General features: G+C 34.8%; 1 protein-coding gene across 1 annotated transcript in view; it reads left to right on the top strand.

Moving 5' to 3' along the window:
- MIPOL1 (mirror-image polydactyly 1) overlaps positions 1-24723 on the top strand; it is a 182985-nt gene that overhangs the window by 56444 nt on the left and 101818 nt on the right. Inside the window, exons 9-11 of the mRNA XM_053981400.1 lie at positions 7342-7471; positions 11281-11314; positions 11574-11744. Coding sequence (XP_053837375.1) covers positions 7342-7471; positions 11281-11314; positions 11574-11744 — 335 coding nt within the window. The remainder of the gene's footprint in view (positions 1-7341; positions 7472-11280; positions 11315-11573; positions 11745-24723) is intronic.

Here is a 24723-nt window from a genome sequence, read left to right as displayed (position 1 = left end):
AAGAACCCAGTAGTTCCCAACTCTCATGTTTATAAACCTAAATATGAAAGATATTTTACAGTTTAAGAACATAATGCATATACTTCCCTAAACCAGTTTTCTGTGCATAATTTATTTATATATTTAGTCCATATAACTCTTAGGGGGTTTGTCCTATTAAATGCTTCATTATGAATACTATTTCCTGAATATCTTTCCAAAATATTTCCTGATAAATAACACAATTTTGAAAATAGCTGCAGGATTTGAATCTTCTGTATGGGAAGGTAGACAATCCATCTAAAGAACAGAAAATAACCCCAAGGTGGAGGCATTGTGACTGAGAAATTCTTGGTTTAATTTTTAACAGCTTAATTTGAAACAATGTGATTTTACCTTCAGATTGTCAGAATTGTTGATTGTCAAAAAGTTGCATACAGCTCTTTGAAGTACAATATATGATGAGTTGGCATAGATTAAAATGTCAATTAATAAGCTATTTATCGGTGGAGTTTGTATGTAAAAAGCAAGCCAGATTCTTCTGCATTTTTTATGAGTAGTCTGTCCTTTCTTCCACACAAGTGCTAGATGAGCATAAAGAATTGGGTTTTAGTCAGGAATAAAAAGGTCTGCCAGTGATCTACTTTTTGGGACATTACAAAACTTTCCTTTAACATGACAAATTATAACTTGCAAGCCTTAATGCAATGTTTATATTTTCCCCCTAAAAGTAAATATTCAGGTGTCAGCAATTATCCACTGAAGAAAAAAATATAACAGCATTATGGTTTGAATTTTGAAGTCAGCTGTGTTTAGTGTGTTAGAGGCAGAGGCTTAAGTATTGTACAGGGATTGGCTTTCACAAGAACTGCCTTGGGGTCTGTGTATAATACTCTCTCCTATTCTTTTCTACTTTATTTTTTTTAATTGAATTGTGATCTGAGTACATAAAGAAAACCCTATGCAGAGCTGCCACTAAGCAACTTTGGCCTTTTATTAAGAACTCTCTTTTTATAGCACTGGAAATGTAGGAGCAGATGAATGCTGTGCACTAAATACATACAACCAACACAAAGCAATAAAGAAGTCAGTGTGTTCTATCAGTGTTTGTTCAGATTGCTTTATCTATAAAGTCACATTTAGGTGTAAATTACTTTTAGTCTATAACTCCTGGTACAGACTGGTGAAAACTCTTAAGTATTTTTTCCTATGATCTTCTTATCACTATTTTACTTTTATTTTTTCAGTTGTACGTCATAACTGAAAGTAAATGAATGGTAGCTTTCAAAAAAGAGCTGGGAACTTAAGTTGTCTGTTTCGTAATAGAACATGTCAGCACTATTTTTAAGTTGACAGTGAGCCCTGGAGCTCCTGATAGTTTGCCATTAACCCGAATAAGAACTCTGCAAGTGCTTTAGAATTTGAACATTTCTAGGGATTATCTGCATTTTGTAACATGTATAAGCAGAGACCAATTAATGACACATTTTAAAGGCTTTCACGGCAACGCAGGGTTTTTTTCTTAATTTGGCTATGATAAGATTGACTTATTTAGGAGTTGTGAGCACAGTCATTAAATTTAGTAGAAGGAAATCTCAAAGGATTTTGATTTTTGAGTGAGTGACAAATACATACACGTTTGTATGTCTTCAAGGAGAACAAGCATATATCCATAGGGTTAAATAAAATTTAATATAACTGTAAAACTTACTTATATTGAAAACCAGTTATGGTAGTGTTATAGTATTTACTGTATCTTCTGAAATACAGTAGGGCTGTGTATAGTGATCTCATATCACTATGAGAAGATTTGGCCTGTATTCTAATTTTACTTCTTTTTAATGAGTAATGTGAAGTGATTTTAGCTGCCATAAATGTTTTTAGTCCCAACATTTTCGTCTTTTGCTTCTCTCACTCAGTTTATTTTATTTACACGGATGACCTCTAGGAAATAAGCAAACAGACTTTTATCCTGGAGTCATGCTTTCCTTCCTTCCCCCAAAGTTCCATGTTTGGAAAATCATGAAACACTGTTTAAACTAGAATGATTTCCAGCACACCTTCTCAGTACTGCTGTTTTAAAGGTGGTTTAAAAAGTATAGGAGATAAGTTTGCCAAAAGAATCAGGTTCAACTAAGAAAATATGTACACTGCTTTGACTCAGTAAACTCATACTTGGTATGGTTCATCTTCTTCATATTTACTTTTGCCCATATTAGAAAACAATTAGCTTACTAAACAAATTTGAGTATTTGGGATAAAAAAATCTACTTTGAGTCTCTCTCATTTGACTAAGAATTACATGATATTTGATAAGCTTGTTTAAAAATGGACATATCCAAATATTATTGTAAACACCCATTGATTTGTTTTACCTGCAATATAAGTATTTTACTTAGTTGGCTTACATAGTAGCTAATAATATTTGTTAATGTAATTTAACTGCTGTGAACCTTTACTGAACAAATATTGAAATTTATACAAGTCAAAGAAAGAGAATCTCTAATGACTTTTGTAAAAGCTTCCATTTAATAGTTAAGGAGAAAAGTTTATATGACATACCAGATGCAATTAACAGTAGATTTTACATTTAATAAAAAGAAAGAAGCATATGTATTTGCTTTATTCATTCCATCATAATTTGCATTAGAGCTGTGGGTGTTTAATGAGCAAATTCCAGCTAAAATGCTATATTGATTTTCTAAGTGAACTTTGTAATAGCTATCTACCTTACAAAAGCTCTCTGTTTACAATTGTTTTCTTTACTAAAAACTAAAAATGTTTTAGAATTGATGAGTTTAGCATAATGATTCTTTTAAAATAAAGAGCTCTTTTAGAGTATGCAGGGGTTTTAGTTACAAGGAGAAAGATGTTATTCAATTATTAAAAAAAATAAAGTTTATACAACTAAACAGTAGTGTTGTACTTTTATATACTACAATATTTGCGAGCATGGGAAAATAATCCTTTTTTCTTAATGCAGTTCTCTGGGATTTAAATATTTTAACTCTTGAATGCCATTATATATATATGAATTAGTAAATTACACAATTCATATATATATAATGGCATTCAAGAGTTAAAATATTTAATAGCTTAATACCAGACTACTCATACTTAATTTCTGTGTGTCATTTTCTTACTTGAAATGTGAATTCTGTACAAATTTGTGTTTCTTCTTGGTCAGGCTTCAGGACATAAAGGGTAGGGGTGGTTGGTATGCTGCCAGAAGGTCTCCAAGGAAAATTTTGTAATGTCAACCAGAGCAGTTGGTGGAAAAGTAGCTGGGACTGTTTTTTCTTTGGATCAGGCACCAAGTCAGTGTGGCAGTATGGAGTTAGTATTTTGCTGGATATGTCATATCTTAAATGGAATTTAGAAGCATGACTTGGTGTTACTCTCGATCAGTTTCACCTCACATTTTTAAGAAGCATAGGGATGATAATCTGGATAATTTTTACTCTTTCTAATATGAAGGAATTTCATGCCACTCTTTCACACTCCTTCATAGACTCTAACTGGACAGCTCATACATCACTCATTTTCCTAGATCTGGTGCAAAATGTTTTGCTTTGCTGCTGCATTGAGACCTAACTGTGTATGTATTTCACTTATTTCAAGCATGCTGTGGTCCTTACGGTCCTGAACTTCTGCTTGTGACTCATCTATAGCTCAGTGTGAGTGGAGAATGTTCAGACGACCTGCAATCACGTGATTGTCATAATATTCCCTATAGTAGGAAAAAAAGAATTCATGAAATGTTAAATAGTAGTCAGAAATGTATAGCCATTGGGTAACAAAAACATCAAACCTAAATTCAGCTTTGGATGATGAAGAGATCAGGTGACTTAGTCTTCTGTAGACCATTAAAATTATCTAGATGAGGTCTTTAAGTATTTTTAAAAGAAGTACTTTCTTTTGGAAGTGTCAGTATTGCTATGTTATATTAAAATGCCATATCTAAGTATCTTTTTCTTTTTAAACTTAGATTACTATGCAAGCATCTTACATGGTTTTCTACATTTTCCCTATTTTAGTATTAAACAATTGACTTGCAATAATACTTTTAAGAAACAGAACCAAAAGCCAGACACTTGTAATTGATATAGAATGATTATAAATATTTTTTAATGCAGTTTGTGGATCTGGTCAGTGGGATATTTACACCAATGCTTTACTTTAGTGGAAGGATAAGAAAACAACAAGAAAGAGTTGCTCAACTAAAGTTGCTTTTCATAGCTGATAGTTAAAAGACAGTGTTTTGTGTGGGGGAAGGGTTCACTGTTCAAAGGCAATTAGTATCTGAGCTGCTGTCAGGGGTGGTAAGATTTCAGATAAGCAAGATGCTTAAATAACTTGAAAAATACCTTTTTCTGAATGCTTTCATACTGTTACATGTGCATTACTTTGGTTTAATGACAAAGAAGCAAAAATCTGCTTTTTAAAAGCCTTCATAGTCATTATTACCATTGGCCATATTTATGCAGAGAGGGACTTAGATATGCCAAAAGATAGTTGCTCTACGTGCACAAGTACATTCAAGATCCATTGCAGGAGTCAACAAATTGTGGGGTTTCATCTGAGGTGAGGATGTTCTAAGGTCTGACAGAAGTGGTGCACTTGAACAGGCCAGAAAGAAGTTAGCTAAACTGGAAAATAATTAACCTCAGAATAGTAATAGGTGCCAAATCCTCAGTTATTTTAGACAACTTTCAATTCATTGCAACAGTTGTTTTCAAGGTGAAAATTGCATAGTGTTTCCACTTGCAGCTTTATGGAAAGGGTTCTCTGCAAAGTGTCTCTGTTATGATGCTAGATAAACTGATATAATTTACTGGAGAAACCATAGCAAAAAATATATTTAGGTACATATAGGTAATAATTACCATACAGAATCAAACTGCTTGTGTATTCCAGATCCAGTCAGGACACAGCAGTTGCACTGCAGTTTACCCAGGCAGTCATTGCTCTGGCACTAGTCTCCCTGCCATCACACATCTCAGCAATTGAAGTGGAAGTCTGGTGAGCTGAAATGTACAGCCTAGGTTACCTCTTATGTTTTTTTCTTGTCTTTGCTGAGCCATCTACCTTTGCAGATATCTTCTCTGCGAGTGCTACAAACATATTGCTGGATACCAGCCAGTGCAAATGCAGTGTTACAGCTGCCTTACTCCTGTCTTAGTTTTTCCTTCCACATCAAGCAAAGTTTTCTTGTTGCAAACAGGTGAAATAGATCTTCAAGGGAAAAAAGACACTATTCTTCTGGATTAAAGAGAATGTAATCAGTATTTGTTAATTTTTGCATACATTTCAACATCTGTGCTTCTGATGCTGAATTTCTTTTGATGTTGTTGGGACACAACTTCTTACAGCTCTGACCTTATGACTAGACTTGTAACTCCTCTGCAGACTTTTTCTGAGGGGAGGGACTGCACTTTCACAAGTGTGGTAGGCACATTCTTCTCTCTCTCTGGATTTTTTCGTAGAGGAGCACAGAGGGAAGAAAGAGAAAACAATTTCTATTTCTGCTCCTTGTTTTTTTCATATGGAATGTGTTTGGAGAATTGTTTACCTGGGGTGATTGCTAGATTGGATTCTGGTGAGAATTGTTTGAGCTTGATGACCAATCAAATCCACCTGTGTCTGGACTCTCACGAGAGGGTCACGAGTTGTAAGTTAGATATAGTAGTTAAGAAAGTAAGTGTGTAGTTTTAGTATCTCCTTTAAATAGTATATTAATGTATTATAGTATAGTTATAATAAAGAAATCATTCAACCTTCTGAACTGGAGTCAGACCATCATTTCTTCCCAGCGAGTTCACCTACATTTACAGTACACAAGCAACATTTAGCCTTTCCCTGTCTGATTTTGTGTAATGTGCTGTTAACCTGCAACCTTTTGCTAGGCCTGCAAAAAATGCTTCCTTACTCCTCAGTGACAGTCTTCTCCCCAGCTTGAGGACAAGAAGATCCTTTTTTCTTGGCACTGATAAAATGTATTTTGTGCCAGCAATATAGCTGCTACAAGAATGTGCTGCTGTGTTTCCATTGTTTCATTCTGTGAAGAACAATATAATGTTTCATTATATGTTATTAAAGTTTTTTTGTGTAATAATGTACAGAGGTGAAGTAAAAGTAAAATAACAAATAAAGGCAAAAAAGTTAATGTCAATTTAGGTAAGAATGGAGGGACAAAAGCTCTAGGCTTGTAGTGAAAGGGAGGAGGTAAAGAAGGAAGAAGCCTTTCTTTGAGATCGTAATGACTTAAGCAGTAGTTGAGAGAGGAGCAGATAGTTCTGAAGGGAATAAGGAAGCCCAGCAGCAATACCTTAATGGAAAAGGTTATTGAGAAATAAATATAAAAATTTGAAAAACACTATAGTATGGCGTTAGGAGACTATGGCTATGCCCCCATTTGACAGACTAGAAGGGACAAGGAGGATGGAGAATTCAGGAACCTTCAGATCTCAACTGAGTTTTTTGAGGTTCCAGTGAGAGAGAGTATAGTCTTGGAGTGACAGCAGTCTTACAGCATCCTGAAAGTCCCTAGACATTTTGAATGCATAGTTTTATGATGACTGTGAGGAGAGATTTGCAGTATTGCAGAGGGAAATGATGAAAGTATGAATAAAGATTTTAGTGGAGGCAGGGTCGAGGTAAGGATTCTGGCAGTGTGCCAGAAATGGTGTTAGACATATTGACAGGGGAGAGACAGGGAGAAAATGTAAGCTCAGGATGAGGAATGACTTGAAGGTGTTAGTTTGCTCCTAAGGATAGACAGTAAATCTTAGTTTATTGGTACCTAATGCTCCAAGGTCCATGTATGCTGTAACAGATAATATAACAGTATATTACACAATAAAGTAAAGGCTTGGCAGAGAAGAAGAGATGCCAGCTGTGCCACTCTTGTGATACCAGAGACAGACTATAAAATTATTAGAATTTTTAATATCACTGTGCCATCCTGATAGGAAGCAGCCTAATGGTAGTAGTTTTAATGTATTATTACTTTTAACTCTGTGTCCTAGAAGAAACTTGCTAGTGTCTTATATGATTCTGAGCTTTAAGAATTACTTTTCCATTAAGCAAGTATTCAGAATGCTCAGCAAATCACTTTCTTTCCCTGTTAAATTTTATAGGGGTGACTTGAAAACACATAGCTTTATTTAATACCTTAAAGTATTTACTGTAACAATTAACAACAATTTAGTGTTGTGTCTAAGAGGCAATATAGACCTTATGCAGAATAATCCAAGGTCATTGGAGAAGTGTTGATTTTAGGAGGGGGTGGCAAAGGCCAACGTAAGTGCATCTAATAGTGCTTTTCCCTGTCAAGCTTGTTTGTTGAACACACTTTTGCAGCTCTGGTGGAAGAAGTTTATTCTGCTCAACGGGAACGTGATGAGGCTGTCATGGCAAGGCTTAGGTTAGCCAATGAAGAGAGAGATGAAGCATTTCTGCGAGTCCAGCGTTTAGAAGAGTCTCTCAAAGAGTAAGTATACATTTCCTGCACCATGTAAAAAGGCTGTTGTGTCAGTCTGTGACAGTCATAAGCTGCTCAACAGTGGTTATAGGAAAACTTAGCACATTATTATCCATGCAATAAAATAGACTAGGGCTCATCTTACTGTGTTATTGGTTAATTTGTTAGCTGTTTTATAAAACAGTATTTTTCTCTGGAGACTGAGAGAAGGTGAATAATTTTGATCACAAAAATTAAAAATATAATCAAAATCTTCAGTATTGATTTATTGAGGGAGAAATAAGATGAATGTGACATTTTATAGGGATCTTTTGACACAGAGTACCGGAATGTCAGTCAAAAGTTGCAACATATAGGAAATCAATCAAGCCTTTAAGCCCACTAGACATTTCCTTCAGCAAAATTTCTACTAATTATATGGGTGACACAGTAAAAATATATGGGTTTTTTCCCCTATCTTTAGTGTAGGAGCAGTTTGTAAGGTAATAACAGTACAATTAATAGTTCATAGATTTTTATGCATGACATCTTAACACAACAGAAATAGGCAATCTCATGTTAAACAGAACGAAGTCAGGAGAAAATTATCAAGAGTGGTTTCTTTCTCCCTTGAGATACAGGCAGCTTTGAAGTTACAGTTTGCTTCTCCATGCAATCCTTGTCCATCTGATTTGTGATGATCTTGGTGATCATCTTTGTTAGTCCCCAAAAGGTAGTCCCACAAAGATTAGAGTGGCTGAGAAATTTCTCTTACTTTTCTATGAGGAGAAATACAAAGAAACAAGCTTTTCATGGCAGGAGACTGAATAGGTGCAGTTGTTAGTTAACTAAATGACAGGCAATTTTGTTTTAATTAATTGATTCTACTAAGAACAGTCCTCTTTCGAGCAGAAAACCAGTCATCTTCTTTAGGGTATTTTTATAGTTCAGACCAGAGAATATTATATAAATTCATTTCAATAATCTGCACATAGTTTGTAGAATTTGCAAGTTAATAGAGTAGTCTTGTATGTTCCAAGACTAAAGAAAGTTTTGTGTGGCTTCAAATGTCACATGATCCTGTATATAAATAGTTAGCATAAACTCAAGATCTTTGATCTTAAAGCACTCAAGTAATGCAGAAAATTAATTATTTTGGTCAACACACTTGGTCAATGACTTGGGTTTCTGGCATAGTACTGCTTTTTCTGCAGTGGAATCCATAGACACATGGGTGGCAGTTCTTGACAGCCGTGAATCCCTCAGAACACCTTCACTTGTTTTCCTTTCAGGCTCTTCTGTCTGCTTCACTCATGTGCTTGAAAACTGACTTAGTTCTAAGCAAAAGTATGAGAAAAGAGAAGAAACTCATATTCTCAAAGAACATGCATAGTGCCTTCCGCAAAAGCATGTCATTGCAGAAGGCGCAGGAAACACTGGTAATGCCAAAGTAGTACTTGTTCCCAGGAGAGCCAGTAACTCCCTTGACTGATAGTTTGAAGCCAAGCTATTACATTTTTTTGCTATCATTTAGAGAACAGAAATTGTAGCTGTCATCCACTTGGGTGTTCTTTCCCATGCTTTGTAGAGAGGTCTGATACCCTGATGCCGTTCACAGTCTCAGAACTGGTTTAGGAGATTTCCCTATGGAGAACATCAGCTTTCTTTTCTAACTACCAACCTTGACAGTTCCTTCCTTCCTTATGGTGGTTATTCAAAAGTTCAAGTTCCCTGTCTCAGATTTGGAGAACATAGAGGTTTGGGGTTTTTATAAAGAACTTTGGCTACTTGTGCCACACTTATCAAGTTTTAGAGCACAGGTCCCTCTTTCCATCTGCTTTGGACTTACTCCAATCAGAGAACTTTACAAGAGTGCAATATTGAACAGCCTGCAACCTGTATCAAATGCTTTTATGCTTTCTTTAAATTAGCAACTGGTGCAGTTCTATTGTCATTATTTAACTGTAACAACCAAAATTCTTTCTGCCCTGTTGACCCTAGGGGTAAGGTTATCAGAATGTGTTTAGAACTGGGGGAGGAGGAATCCTTGGTTACTGCTATTTAAAATCATGAGGTTTTTATTAATTGTCTATGCACAGCACAGGGACACTTAACAGGGCAAATACACAGCTGTGGATGCTACTTTTTAAAAAATATTGTCACCTAAGGAGGTGTTTGTATACCTACAGATAGATCCCTTGTAGCAGTAATATGCTGAAAGTATGCTTATGGCAGAAGTTCATGTTCTTTTTTCTACTCCCATTTCTCCCTAAGGTATCTTGCTTACCCAGCCTATTGGTTGGCTGGGTGATTTTGTTGACCCCACACTTTTAGCAGTGTAGAAGTCCTCTGGAGAAGCTGGGTCAGTCCTGCCAATTTACTTTGACAAATACTGTTCTTTTCCTTGTGAATACAAACTAGCTGGAGATCCATTTTTAAGTCCCACATGAAGTGGTACTTAGAACAATGTAAAAACCTAAAGCAGGATCTTAAACAGGATCTTAAAGCAGGACCTAAACCAAGGATCCAGCTCTGAGAATTTATTAAAATAATATAATAATTAATACTGTTATGTTTGTTATTTTATTATTTGTGTTACTTTAGGAATACAAGTCAAACCCAGCAAAGGTTAGCTTTTACTATATTTTGTTTAGTTCTGGTGCTGACCGAATATGTTGGAGTAGTTACTGCTTGTGAATGCCATATAAATATAACAGCTGTTATATATAACCGATAGTATATTCTGAAATATTTCTTTTTAATTAAAAAATTCCTACACTGGTTGATTTATTATGCCTTATGTACTGTTATCTGCAAAAACTAATGGGAAAAGTGGTAGTGTGCTGTCAAGTGTTCTATAACATGTTTTAGCTAAAATCATGGCTTTGGAGCAGTACCTGTCACAGCACTGCTGAAGTGTTGCTGTGTAGAAGATGTTTAATAGTACTATATCTGTCTTAAAATATCATAGGCTACTTTTAGTAGAAGTCACCATTAAGTAAGTAGCAGTGGAGTGATGAGGTAACTTTAATATGCTCATTTTTGCAGAAGAGAGATCTCTGTCCATTTAACTAACCTTAGGTAAAATAAAATGTGTACTATCCCATTTATTAGATTTTTGTGCTATCACTTACTACTTTTACACAGCCAGTATTCAATGCTTTATAACTAAATTCCTCATATCATCTTTGTATTTGACAGGTCAATATATGTTCTGTTGAAATAGAAAGGGAGGAAAGTGCAGGCAGGTTTGTTCCAGAATTAAATAAGGGCCTTGCAGAGAATTGGCTTAGCTTCCTATTTTATGCAAGATATAAAATCAAAATATTTTTAGAGTTAACTTCAACTGGTTTGGGATTTTTCCCTCATTTTGGAAGAAAGAGGTGGAAAAAGAATTACTTAAAAATGAAAAAAACCTCTATCAACAAAAGTCATGCTCTGTTTCATTTGGGGTGCAGTAAAAACAAAACAAAACAAAACAAAACAAAAAAATCCAGCATGTAAAAGTTGTAAGCCCAGAAATAAATAAAATAAAAGCATCAGTCATTTCTATCACTGGGGAACTTTTTTCATCTAAGCACATATGAACAATTGATCCTTGTAGTCATATATAGCAGTAAACATTAATAACTTAACAGTCTGAAGTCAGTGCTGAAGATATGGAGCATTATTGAAAGATGGAGTCGAGCAGGTGGCACTTTAATATGTTCAGTGTCATGGTTGACTCTAAAGACTAGTAGAATGAAATTACTTGAGGTTCTAAAGATTTAAAAAGCGAACTCATTTTGCTGCACTAAGGAAATGCTACTGATCAGGCTTTCTGTGTCCCTTTTTTCTAGGCTAGAAAATATTAACCCTGAAGAAAATGACATGGTAAGCCATTCTCTGAGGAGATTTCTTGATGTCAGTCTTATATCTTAGAGGCTTAAGTTCAATTGAGTGGGTTTCAAGAACTAAGATGTGGGAAAAAGAAGAATTGACACACTAATAATGTACATCTTTGCTGCAATATGAAAATTCAATAACTTCACTCAGTCAATTTACAATTCACATGTGCCTATTAATTAAAACCCTATATTAAATAAAATATATTAAAACTTCATGTCTGACTAACATATAATGCTGTTGGTAGACATTACAGGAATTACTGAACAGAATAAACAATGCAGACACAGGGATAGATATACTGAAGAATGGAGCTATAATTCTGAACCGAATACACAGGACCAAAGAACGTAAAAAGAAAATAATAGCTGAGGAAATGAATGCAGTAATAGAACAACGGGATGCTGCTTTATCTCAAGTAAGTCTCTATAATTATATAATCACTCAGTAGAAAATTTCTTTTTTTCTTCTTTCTTTTTTTCTTGGAAGGAGGCAGGGACTGGTTTACTTTTGGGGAAGAAAATTATTTTGTTTACTTTTCTCTCTTGAAAATCTCAAAGGAGAGCCCTTGTAGTAAATGTCTGATTACTAATCAACTTTTTCTTCATGGTAGTAGTGGCCATTAAAATGGCATCACTGTGTTTTCTGAGAAAAGTTATGTTTGTATTTTTTGCACTTCATTACTATCTGTCTTCTTTTTAAAACAAAATTGTTTTCAGTGAGTTGACCAATCTAAAAAGCTATTAATGGCTTAGTTTTGCAGTATGCTGTATTGGTGAAATGCATTGGATGACAGGTAACTGGGACAGAAGGATTTATAAAGGGTTATGTGTAGCAAAAATATACATTAAAGGAAGGTAACAGTACTACATGCAACAATGCAAGCAGTTCCTCCCTTTGTTGCTTTACATTCAGGAGATAAAAATCAGCATGTGGTCCTTGACTCTCAAAGTCTTACCCATCTACTACGTGACTTGAAAGAATCTGGGTTCTTTTTTCTGCTCAGATCACTCATTGCCTGCAATTTCCTATTTTGAGAGAACAGTAATTGTCTTCATTCTCTTCACCTAAAGAGAGTTTGCTTGCTCTTCTCATCTCATGGAAGAGTTTTTCTGTCATTTCTTTGGTTTGAGTTTACGTTTTTTACCCACAATTTTTAAACAGAATTTTAACTCAATAGGAATAAGTTGTAGGGAGGAACAGTCCAAGCAGGGAATATATCTCCTGAGAAAAGATCTTAGACTGGATGAAGCTCCTTATGCCAGGCAACAAATTTCATCTGACTCTTCCAATACTGAAAATTTTGATTTTTAATGTAAGTAACCAAAGTTGACCCACTAATTGTAACTAATTTCTACTAGATTTAAAGTCAGGTTTGTGATCTTTAATGATATCAATGTTAATTGAATTTATGTTCTATTGAGAAGTCCTCTAATAAAAGTGCCCCCTCTACAAACACTGTAATTTTCACTCTTTTTTCAGTCATTTTTTTGCATTCTTTCCTACTTTAACCGTGAAAACCCCATCTGCATTTTACTGTCCCAGTCTATTTTTTCCTTTTATAAAATTATTGCTGGGATATTTCCCAGCACAGCTACTGGAAAGCATCCAACAGCCCTTCCAAAAGTTTATGTTCTTTCTTCTTGCATAGGGCATTTGAAAAGTGAGCATCTTGTAACAGGAAAGCTTTCAGCAAAAGAGAAGGATCTCTTGATATTTTTGTTTTCATTATTTCAGTTTTTGATTCTTTGTTGAAGTGGACTTTCAGGCATACTTTGACCGTAAAACTTCTATGAATGTCAGAATAATTTCCTTGTTGGGCATTTTAATTCACATTTTAATTCAATTGATTTTAAGCTGCTTGTTTGAGGACTAATATTTTCCAATTAATCAGCTTGAAAAGTAATGAAGATAATGATTTTGGATAGTAATGGCTCAACTGTCGCCACTGGCAAAGCCATCTTTAGGCATATCAGCAAAAAGCACAGGTAATGTTAGCTAGATACTGCAGCTGAAAAAATAAATTAATAGAGTAATAAATCGTCACTAAATGAAGATGTAAATATTTGATATTAAGCTGTAGCACTATGATATCACTAGCCATTTATACCACCATTGTTTTAAATTAATTGTTATTAATAAAACTATTCATCATGTGTGTTCAAATATGTGATGCTTTTACAGCTGTCACTGTTGAATCTAGAAAATAGGTCCTTGGAATTGAAGCTACCTTTTCAATCTGTGTTTCTCACTTGATGATTCCTTGGGAATTCGTACCATACTTGAATTATTAGTAGTCTTTTGTTAACATTGCAATAGCAGTAGTTATTACAGTGCTAACAGCAAGAACAATAGGAGAGGGATTCTACATTAGACCACAAAGGGACTAGATATAATTCAAGGGATGTATATGCTTAGCATAACAAATGCAAATTATTGGAAGTTAGATCTGGGGTTGCCTCAGGCATTCATAAGAATGCAAGTTAAAATCTTTTTCTTTTTGTAGAAGTGACATCAAATATGAAAGGGGGGAATTGAGAGCAGGTTGAGAAGAAGCAGAAATAGAGTAAACCATTAGCATGCTGTGGCTGTCCTCTGGAAAATGCATTTGTAAAGTTCAGGGGTCACTGGGCAATGTAGGTTGAATGTTTCATGACACATGGTATTGCTTTGTTCCTGGTTGCTGTTGTGTGGTGCTGGAGACAGCACTCAACTTCGAGTGACCACTATATCTGGTTCCAAATGATAGAGAGAACTACCTACAAAATAACAAGAGTTTGGACTGACTGTGTTTAGTGAAGCTGCATCTATTACTTTTCACTGTGATTTTCTTCACAATATCCTGGCATTTGGCAATTGAGCACAGTGAACATAAGTAGTGTCTAGCTTTTGGGGATTAACTCACAGGATTCCCGATTTTTCTGAGTAAGAAACAATAATGTAAAAATCTTCACAGCTCAAACACATTGTTTGATTTCAAGTGAGGAATAAAGCACATTTCTAAAGAATGAACATTCTATTAACTATACATTTCCTATGACTAGTAAATACGAATTACTTCCAGCTAGTCTTTTAAATTCAGTTTCATCATGCTTTTTTTGGTAGCTATACTATTGAGCTGCATTTAATTGGACTGCAGTAGCACCATACTCAATGATTAGCTAGTTGTGATTCTTCTGTTTGGATTTTATTTGAATAATTCTTTTATTTTCCAAAAAATGAAGAGCACTGTCCATGTCTTGGAAAGGCTGTAAAATGTTTTTTCTAGCTGTAACATCCAAGAACCTCTATGTATTTTTTGAGATTTCCAGTGAGCATTTCTTCTTACTAGGAAGCAGATTGAGGCACTTCTATCACTGTATTGAGCTGTGCAAGTGTATGTAATCTCAGATCTTTCACTAGATTGCTGAGCAAATATGCAAACTACTTTTTGTATGTGTGAAAACAAATGACATGGTATAAACTCAAATATTTGATACTACTTTTAGTATGTATTTTCAAGTGAATAATAAACAAACAACTAAAGCATGGCTAAACATTGACATCCATCTTCTCCTGTATCAACCCCCTTAAAAAAACAAACTCAACAGTTTGGTTGTATTTGCTAAGATATGTTTGTTAGTGAGCAGATATTGTGTGATACTGAGGATCTTCAGTGTGTTTTATGACTGATCCTCTGAAAGAAATAAAACATCAGTTCTGTGTCTGTAACGTTCAGTTTTGTCTTAACCCATTCAAGGAAAAAAAAATTATTTGTCCAGTTGATCATAATACAGTTTTTACCTTTCTTGAGAAATCTCTCTTGCTTGAGTAATCCAGTTAGTGACTTAGTAGAGATTCCATATGGCATAGTCACATTGTGTGATCCTCATAAAATACTCTAAAGAAGTGGTTTCCAGCAGGAGGCAATGCAGTACAATGTCTCAGCCACCTATTAGCTGCATCACACCTTGTGGACAGGAATGTTAATATCATTACAGGGCTGGCAGCTGAAGACTTGACTAAGTCATTACAATTACTTTTCTTCTGGTTTAGACAAGAAAGGGGACCTTTTGATTGGTACAGCTTGAAGGAAGTGATTTTTTAAAGCTCATTAAGAGATTAGGAGATTGTGTGTTTGATATGTTTCCAGTCCTAATTAATTCTGTAAATGTGGGAGTTTTTTAATTGGTAACAGTTCTATATAGAGTTTCAAATATTAAAGTTATATATAATTTGCTATTAAGGAATAGCAGTGGTTTCATGGCTGGCAGAGTATCATCTCTAGTACACTGATCTTGAAGCAACAGCATAACTGGCAAGCAAACCTGGTTTTACAGCTTTGAATAGTTTGACCACATCCTGCTGTGCAGGAACATGCTTATGGCTGTTCATGTAAAAAATTGGCAGGCACCCAGTTGCTCATCTGAAGCAAGTTAAAGAATCCTTCTCCATTTTGAGGCACTGTTTGGCAGCAGACAGCACTTTATCATCATTGAAAACAATGACGAGATGCACTATGCTTGACTTCCCATCATTATCAGTTTCGACTAATGACTAATAACTGATAAATGTCTGTGCTTACAGCAAGTCAGCTTCTTGCTAACTTTTATTTTTTTGGTTTTGTTCTGCTTAAGCAATTTTCCTCCTTTTACCCCAAGTAGTGTAAAGGAAAGTAGTGTTGCCTGTGATTTACAGAGCTTTAAGGCATTCTCAGCATGGGAGTGAACAGGTCTTACTGAAGTAGTAAACCCAAGAGCTATATGAAATATAAAAACAAGAAATACAAATGAAAAAGAAAGTTTACAGATCTTGGACCCTTAACTGGGGAATGCTCAGATAACAAATTACAATGCCTCATGACTCTTGGGACAGAGGTGATCCCTTTGCAAACCAAACCACAGTGTGGGATGTTATTTTTTTTGTACTTTTAATTAGAAGTCTATTTTTATACTCTGTGTTTTGGTACCCTTTGGCACTTCTTGATTAAGAATGCTGATCAAGTTCTTGGCTGGCAGGAGCATATCTGACAGTATCCTCCTACTTACTCTCTCAAGGTGCTTACCCTACTTTTCCCTTTGCCACTGATATTTGGGAATGGGAAAAGAAGAAGTAGGATGCTGTATTCACAGTTGTTTATGAACCGGGCAGCTGCTGTTGGGTACTGATGATTTTGGTCATGAACTTATTTCAGGAGGAAAGTGAAAGTAAAGGGAATGTTTATAGTACTTTGAGGATCCAATAACCATGCTTGTTCACTAATGACTGGTTTCCTTTGGGAAGGCAAGAGCTAGTTGATGTTGTTCTCATTTGCATCCTTTTCTCTGAGAGGAAGCTGATGAATGGGCATGGGGAAATTCCTTGCCAGCAGGATGGTTGAACAGAGAGAGGACACCTGTCTGCTAGATACCCCTTTTTGCCCTGTGAATTTAGTCCAATTCCTGAGACAAAGCAAAGGGGATATGGAGTAAGATGTAGAGTAGATTAAAAAAGAAAAATAATTTGAGATTTAACATTAACAATTGCTCAGTGACTGCAGGGAGTAAAGAAAGAGGGGTTGTTTAAATAGTTGTCAGTTTGATTTGGATTCACATCAGTGGCCTCAGGTAAAGCTCACAGATGTTTCTTCTTTGAGCTAATGATAAGTAAAAGGGATCCTGAAGGGAGATCACAAAAAGCCAAATTATATGAGCAGTGGTTGTGATTAGCAATATTAGTCTGATTGCATTTCACTGCAACAGTGCTTTAAAATGTCACATTTCATTTCCTCTGTACCTAAATAAAGATAATCCATTGAAAGTTTGACTAAATTCATGTTTTAGGAAGTCCATGTTATACTGAACGTGGTTAAATCCATGTTTTCTTTGCTTCTTCTCAGAATAAACCAAGTGAATCTCCACAAGCACCAAACCGAGCCAGTGATTCCTGTATTTGGGACATGTGGAGTAAAAGTATTGTGAATGATGCTGAAGAGCATCAGGAATCTTTTGCATCTGAGAAAAGGGCAGTTTCTTCACTACTTGGCTACTTAGTTTTTCTAAAAACAAACCCAGTTTGAAAATATATAATAATTCTTTACTTTCCAAGATGATTAGGTGTGTTCTGACTCTCTACCTTGGATATATTTGTGCTGGCTTTCGCATGAATATTTTCCAGGAGAAAATGCCATTAAATATTTGGCTGCATTTAGGAGATCATTAAGTATTTTTTGCCTCTGAAGTAGGAACTTCAGTCCACTGGAGATTTAACTAGAGAAGAAACTGGCCGAACTTGGTTTCTTACGTGGGTTTTCTGATTTGTGTAGAATGTCACCCCCAAAAATAACACCTGTTTAATCTTTTGCCATAGTGCCCTGTTTAATTTGATCAGGGTATGTAATTCACAGTCTTCAAAGCATTAAGAAATCTGAGGTGAGATGTTCAAACAGGATAGTAGAAGAAGGTTTAGGGACAGTACAAATCTGTGTTTGTAGTGTCAGTTTGTCTCTCATGCTGACATAACAGAGGTTGTGATTTCTCTGTGGGCAGGTATCTGTTAATAGAGCATGAAACTCTTTGGTTTCACTGGAGCTGAAATTTCATTAGTATTTTGCAATTTATTCCTTAGTTTAGACTTCAGTGAATCTTTGGTTGCATGAGGTCTTGCATTTTTTGAGTTAATACTTGCAGCTTGAAGTGCAGGTCAGATGGTAGGTCATTAGTGGAGGGAGAGGAGAATCTGAAGTAAATTACCCTGAGGAGCTGTTATACTGAACTTTTGTATTTAGTCCATGAATGCTAAGTGTGAGTAAATATGTAAATGTTAATGAAGTGTTTCCTTGAAGAGAGGGATTACGGTTTTTCTTTTTGAGCTTTAGAAGCAAAATTTTAATTGATACTGCATTTCTTCTTTTTGCTGCCATAAGGTTTTGACTGAATGATGCCTGGAGACACATCATTGTTTGCATTGTTAAATCACCTGTTGTTCCTCTGCAAACAGTGTGTTGTGCAGAATTCAGAAAATACATGTCTGCATAGTATTTGAGGGCATGATCAAGCTTGATATCTTTAATTGTAAACTTTAATGAATTTCCAGTTGAACATTCATCCCCTCTTCAGTACCTAGAAACTCCTCGCCTCTTTGAAAATGGCAGTAAATTTGCATGCCAGCTTGTTCCATTAATTGCTATTTGACTCATCTATCATGGGCTAAGCTTTATATTCACACAGCTTAGACTTTCAAGCCAATTTCTGGAATTAATTTAAATATTTAATGTCAAAATCCTAGGACGAAAGAGAGGAAAAATGTTTTGTATGCTTATTGATCACCTGTTTCAGTAGCAGCAACCCATAGAGGAAACTTCCAATGTGATAACAGCAGAATTCAAACAGTTTTCCCTCTGAAGAGTATCACTGTGTGTGCAAGAAGGTTTATAGGTACCAAAACTCTGCATGCAATGAGGTCTGTAGGTACCAAAACTCTTGTAGAGGTACCTTAAGTAAGTTTTCCATGATACTTAATACTTCACAGTTTCAAGTTAGGTACTGAGTGTTGAATCTGATTTCGCTTTGGTTACTTGTTAGAGGAAAGGTTGAATTTTCTTAAAAATTGAAAAAAAACCACCCCAAACTGCATGCTTTGTATGAAAAGCTGGTTTCCTTAGCCAACTTTCTAAGGAAACTTCATGAAAAATTACTTTGTTATTTTGGATACGCAAATGAGTTTACATAAGAATTCTTTTGATAATCAAAAAGGATTTTTGTGTTTTATTTTTATCATTAATCTGGAGTCTAAAAAGGCTAATATGTCTGGCCTACACATTCACTTGCTTCTCCTACCTTGGCCCTTCTTTAGTGTTCATAAGTTGCAATTTTGTGTTTTATTAGGCCTGTATTAGCAAGTGGTGTGAATTAGCAAGTGGTGGATCTGGAGTATGAAGTAGTTCTCAGCATCTTATATCCACATTTTAACCCCTTTCCAGAATGGGGAGGGGGGCATTTCATTTGGTTTGGTTTGGTTTGGTTTGGTTTGGTTTGGTTTGGTTTGGGATGCTTTGCTTGCTTTTTTTTTTTTTTGTCAGATTAGCTGTAGTTAAGTCCTATGGACTGAATACCATTTGTGTCAGAATGCACTAGGTGAATTCCTGGTTTGAGGCATCTTTGAGTTTGCTTAAATCAAAAAAAGAATTCTGTTTGTTTTCTCCAATAGCACTCCATGGTGCAGAACAAAGTACAAGTAGAAAAAGTGCTAAGTAGAGTGTAAATTGTGTATTATGTGAAATTAAGAATAAAAATGAGATAATTTTAAGAAAGAAAATGAGATTTGTCAAAATAAATAGGGAAGTAAAAGCTATCAATGTTCTTGGAGAAAGTATTCTAGTATGTTTGTATTCAGACTTTTTCCTTTTAAAATTATTAGACTAATTTATATGCAGACTTTTCTGGTGCCAATTTTTGTCCTGTCATCAAGATGTAAATGAACTTAGTTCCATCAAGGAGAAATAGGTTTCAAACTAGTAGCATTAATTGAAAATAAAGTGATACACAGAATGAAAAGTTTGGATTTAATTGTGCAGTGGAGATATATTCAAAGAATAGCAGGCAATCTATATTGCTGATTGTGCCACTTCTACAACATCAGTAATTGACTAAGAGTGTTGTAGGACATGGAGCTAAAGAATGAATAGAACTACTTTTTTCTGACTTAATTTATTTTTATTTCCAGAGTCCCTGAGGTGAAATATTGACCTCACTTCCAGCATTGCAATACCCTCCACAGTCATCCTTATGATTCAGCATATGTGCAAAGCTGTAAAGAGAGGAGATGAATAAGGCAGCTAAGGTCTAGCAGTAACAGAGGATATAAGGACAAATTACTATGATGATGACAAGCTGATTATTCATTTTCAACAGAATTGTAAATTATTGTGACTGAAATTTGGGACTTAAAAATGTATTTGTTAGTTCCATTTCTTTCTTTTCTTTTGTCCTTTATCAGGACAAAGAGATAGAATGTACTACAAGGTACACCTGCAATACCATGATACAATATCAGAATAAAAAGAAATTTGGGACTTAAAAATGTTTTCGCTAGTTCCATTTTTTCTAGATTTTTAACTGTTTTTAAATGATCAGGTAACAATTACCAAAATGGCAGTTTTCTCTCTTGGTTTGGTCTGAATATCATGACCTTTTTTTTTTTGTTTGTGAAGCTGTTAATCAATTTTTTCCAAGTCCTTTGGCTTGATGAAATTATTTTACATATTCTGGTTTAAAGTGTATAGTGATTCTGACAAAAAAAAAGGAATAAGAAAATCTATCAGTATTCTCTTTATGAAAGAGAGATTTCACAGTAGCATTAACTTATCTTTGTCTGGTTCACCAAGTATGCCTACATTTGTTTGTTGTATGGCTTTACTATTTCGTGCTTCAGATTGTGAGTATCTAGGATTTAGCCTCTTTTCCATGTTCTGTTTATTCACTGTTAATTATTTTTCAAGCTGAGTTGCTTGAGAACAAGAAAAATTTAGCTTCCATTACCCTCTATTGCAAATGAAGGACAGGCTTTCCTATTGCATGTAGTCTACATGTGATTGTAAGTTGCTCTTGTAAGGGAACATTTTAATGCTTTCTGATGTTAATGCTTTGTTGTCATTCTTTACAGTCGTGTTTTTGATTTATAGTTAAATATGAAGCACAAAATATCATTTGGGTTTATAGTTCACTTTTGTAATGAAAATGCTTCTTTAAATGACACAATTCAAATACATAAAAATACTTAAAGGCCCTTAAGAAGCTGTGACTATGTAAAACGTATACTTGTAGCTAGAAGAAAAGAAAAATTATTGCAGATGAAGAACATTATTAAATCATACAAGTATGACAACTTTTTGCAGTTCTGGAGTTGTTATCAGAAATACAGAATGCAAGTGTCTAACTACACAGTATTTAATTGGTCTAAAATACTGATGCAGTAATGTGTATGAGTGTGCATGTTATATTGTTAATAACAGAATTGATAACTATCTTTTGAGAGCAATTTTAACCTATTATTTATTAATTACTAGCTGTAAATATGTAAATATAAGTGTATATATATATATATATATATATATATATATATATATATATATGACCAAACTTGTGCATCAGGTATTGGTCATCTTTCAGTTAGGCTTTTGCTTATTTCTTAATTAGCTGTAACATCTTTCTCTGCTATCTGCAGAAGTATTAGCAAAGATTAGAGAAACCCCAAAAAACAGTGTAAAGCACTCTGTCAAAAGAATGGCAATGACCACTTTGCTCCTCGTTGTCTCTTGAGATTACATTTCACCAATAGTTAAGATTTGTTTCAAGTCTTGTTATAGTCATGATGAGGCATTTCTTATTTCAGAGATGGTATTACAGATCCCAGCAATGTTAGGGAACAATAGTTTTCACTAATTTTTTCCTGAAAGTGATCTGCTGTCTTGTATTCAGTATGGGAGTGAACTCTGGGCCTCTCTGTGAGTTTAATTCCTTCATCTTTAAGACAAATTTCTTAATCTTTTCTTTCTTAGTCTACAAGCATTCTTTCAGCCTCATTGCTTGGGCTTCTGTTCACAATCAAATTGTTAGGACTTCAACTGAATCTTAGTCTGAAAAACAAGTCTTGAAAGACTCACTGTGAAAAGGAGAGCATCCAGTGCCAGCCTTCAGGAAGAAACACCAAAATTATTGTTAATACCTTATACTAAATTGTTCCATCAGCTGTCCTTCTACTGTCCGGCCAGCCAACAGCTGTGTCTCTCCTTACATGTTCTCCTTATGTCATGTATGGTGTCTCCTATGGTATCTAGACTCTTCTCAGCAGTAGTCATGCATTTTACGTGTTTTGTTCATTTTGGCAAGCAGGCCTATCACTTTCCTTTCAGATATTCTTATAACATTCTTCTGTCTTTGTGTTTTTCTTATTTTTTTCTCCCCTCAGGGTGTCCTATCCCCTATACATGAAGAATGGAATTGCCGAGATGAGAGCAGTGTAATTGCACAGGTCAAAGGCAGCTTTTAGGTTTTAGGTTTAAGATTTTAGGTTTAAGCATTTCTGCTTTTCAGTAGCATATCTGAAAGCTTTTAGGTGACTGTTATTCAAAGCTGCAGGATCAGCCCACCTGAGAAGGTGCATCTATTTGGACATCTAGTTACATCAATCTCTGTAAAACACCTTAATGAAGCTAAAGCTAAATTTTGTTACAAAGATAGACTCTTCAAGTTTAACTGCTATTTAATATTTGCAAAGTCTTATTCATGTACAAAAATCATACATCTGTGTTACCAAAGCTGAGAAATACATAATTTCTAAATGTGTGGTTTTGTTTTAGTTTTGCAGAGCTTTGGTTTACTTTCTTGAATCTTTCTTTGTGGGATGCTTTTGTATTCTATGTATGATTTATTTAAAGTTCGTGCAAAACTGATTAATTTCTTGATTTTTTGACAATTATTTTCATTCCACTTTTTAGTGCACATAAACCGTAAAAGCTATTTAGAATACCATTTATGTACTTTCTGTTACTTTCTCCATATTGATTAGACAGAAGGTGTTTTCACAATAACATTTGAAGATTTGTAACTAGTTGCTTCATTTCCACCCTTATACTTAGTTAAAACACTGCCATTAATATTGCTTTTACATAATTATGTCCTTCAGTATTCAGGTTTCCTAAAAATCTATGGAAAAAGAGCAAATACTACAGAATAGGATGATTTGTTTGAAAAATGCCTTTTGTCCCTGACTTACCTGCAGAAGTTTGTGTTTTCACCTACCTAGTTGTTGTTTAGTTTGTAATAATCTCTAGTTTAAAGTAGCTTTTATTAGATGTTAAACAAGTTTTGTGTGGACATATTATATACCAGAAAATATTCAAGAACTGCTACTTAAGCAACTGATGGCTCAGTTGAGAGTATGAAATTTATCAGGACAAATAGACAGCATGTACTACGAGATACACCTGCAATACCACGCTTACAATATCAGACTAAAAAGATTTTAAAACTCTGCCATCTATACAATGATCCATGATACTGTTTTCTTGAAAAATGTGATGATATTTAAAGATAGACGAGAAGTATTCCTGTCCTTTTGTGCAGTAAATGCCAACTTAATGTTTCAGCAATAGCCTTGTTTGCATATGGATTTTACAAAAATCCATTGAAGATTATTTGAAAACCAGCTCATTAGAATGACAGATTGCTTACCAAATTTTGTTTTCTCATCAACTAATATTAGTTACATTCAATTAAACAAGGTTGTACTTTCTAAAAAATTAGTCTGCAGCTGAGTGCCTTGCCTATATCTTCAAATCAGATTCCTAATTTCTAGATCTAGTTGGAAGATTAGGCTGTGAATGTTTCTAAAATTTCTCCTTTTCTTACAGCTTCCACATTTTCAATACCTCTGTTCTACTGTATACATTGTTTGAGTACCAACACTGCAGATTATTAAATGAGGGTGAGGGAAAGGCTTTAAACAAAAGCAATTGTCAGCTTTCTGTCATGGTGTGTTGTCAGATGTTTGACAAGCTGTCTCTTGGCCACAGGCCATTTGGTTGTAATGGAGCTGACTACTCTTCTGAGGAACCAGCAAAACATGTGGCCACACGAAGCAATAGCTCCGTGTCATTTGGTCACATCAATAAAGCAAAGGTTTGGGGTGTAGTAATCCCAGTTCTGACATGATCTTGTTGGTTGATTAAGATTCTTAAACTTTCTATGCTAATTTGTCATCCCACAAAACAAGAAACTACTATTTACTGATTTGATTTGAGTGTTGGAAAAAGTGATTAGTCAGTGTTTACAAAAAGTTGCAACATAATTATTTATGAGTATAATTAAAGAAGAATCATATAATAAAGAGTATATGTATGGTAAAAAGTTGAAGTAAAAATGTAAACAAAAAATGAAGTGGTGTAGTGAAGTGAACATTATTCAGGCCAAGACAAGAACTGAGAATTAGAGTGCACATTATGTGTACATTCTGCCATGCAAAAGAAGGGAAGCAAGATGCTGCATTTGAAGGAGAGAGAAGCTGAAGAACTTGGAGAGGGAAAACTTACGCTTCCTTCTTTCAGCAATGAAGGAGGAGAAGTAATTGGCTTTTTTAAAGCTATTTTAAAATATAGTTTATGGCTTTCTGAAATTTGTGTTCCATCCATTAGTAACACATAATCTTTGACCAAAGCTCCTTGCAAATGAGTATGTGGGAGTTGCATTGATTTGGAAAATGCATGCTAAGATCATAAATAAAATAAGAATAATATTTTAATATTCAGATGCTTTGACTTGCTTCTTGGTGACCTTTCTTGCAGTACTACTTAGTACTTAACCATGGTGGAAATTATTTCAGGTAGTCAGCAGGGTATTTAGGTCCTGGTTTTTGTGTAAGTGGTATATTAATGCATGTTC

Source organism: Vidua macroura, chromosome 6 (genome assembly GCF_024509145.1).
Source record: "Vidua macroura isolate BioBank_ID:100142 chromosome 6, ASM2450914v1, whole genome shotgun sequence".
NCBI lineage: Eukaryota > Metazoa > Chordata > Aves > Passeriformes > Viduidae > Vidua > Vidua macroura.
Note: the sequence above shows the minus strand (reverse complement) of the source record. Positions and strands in the feature narration are given on the sequence as shown.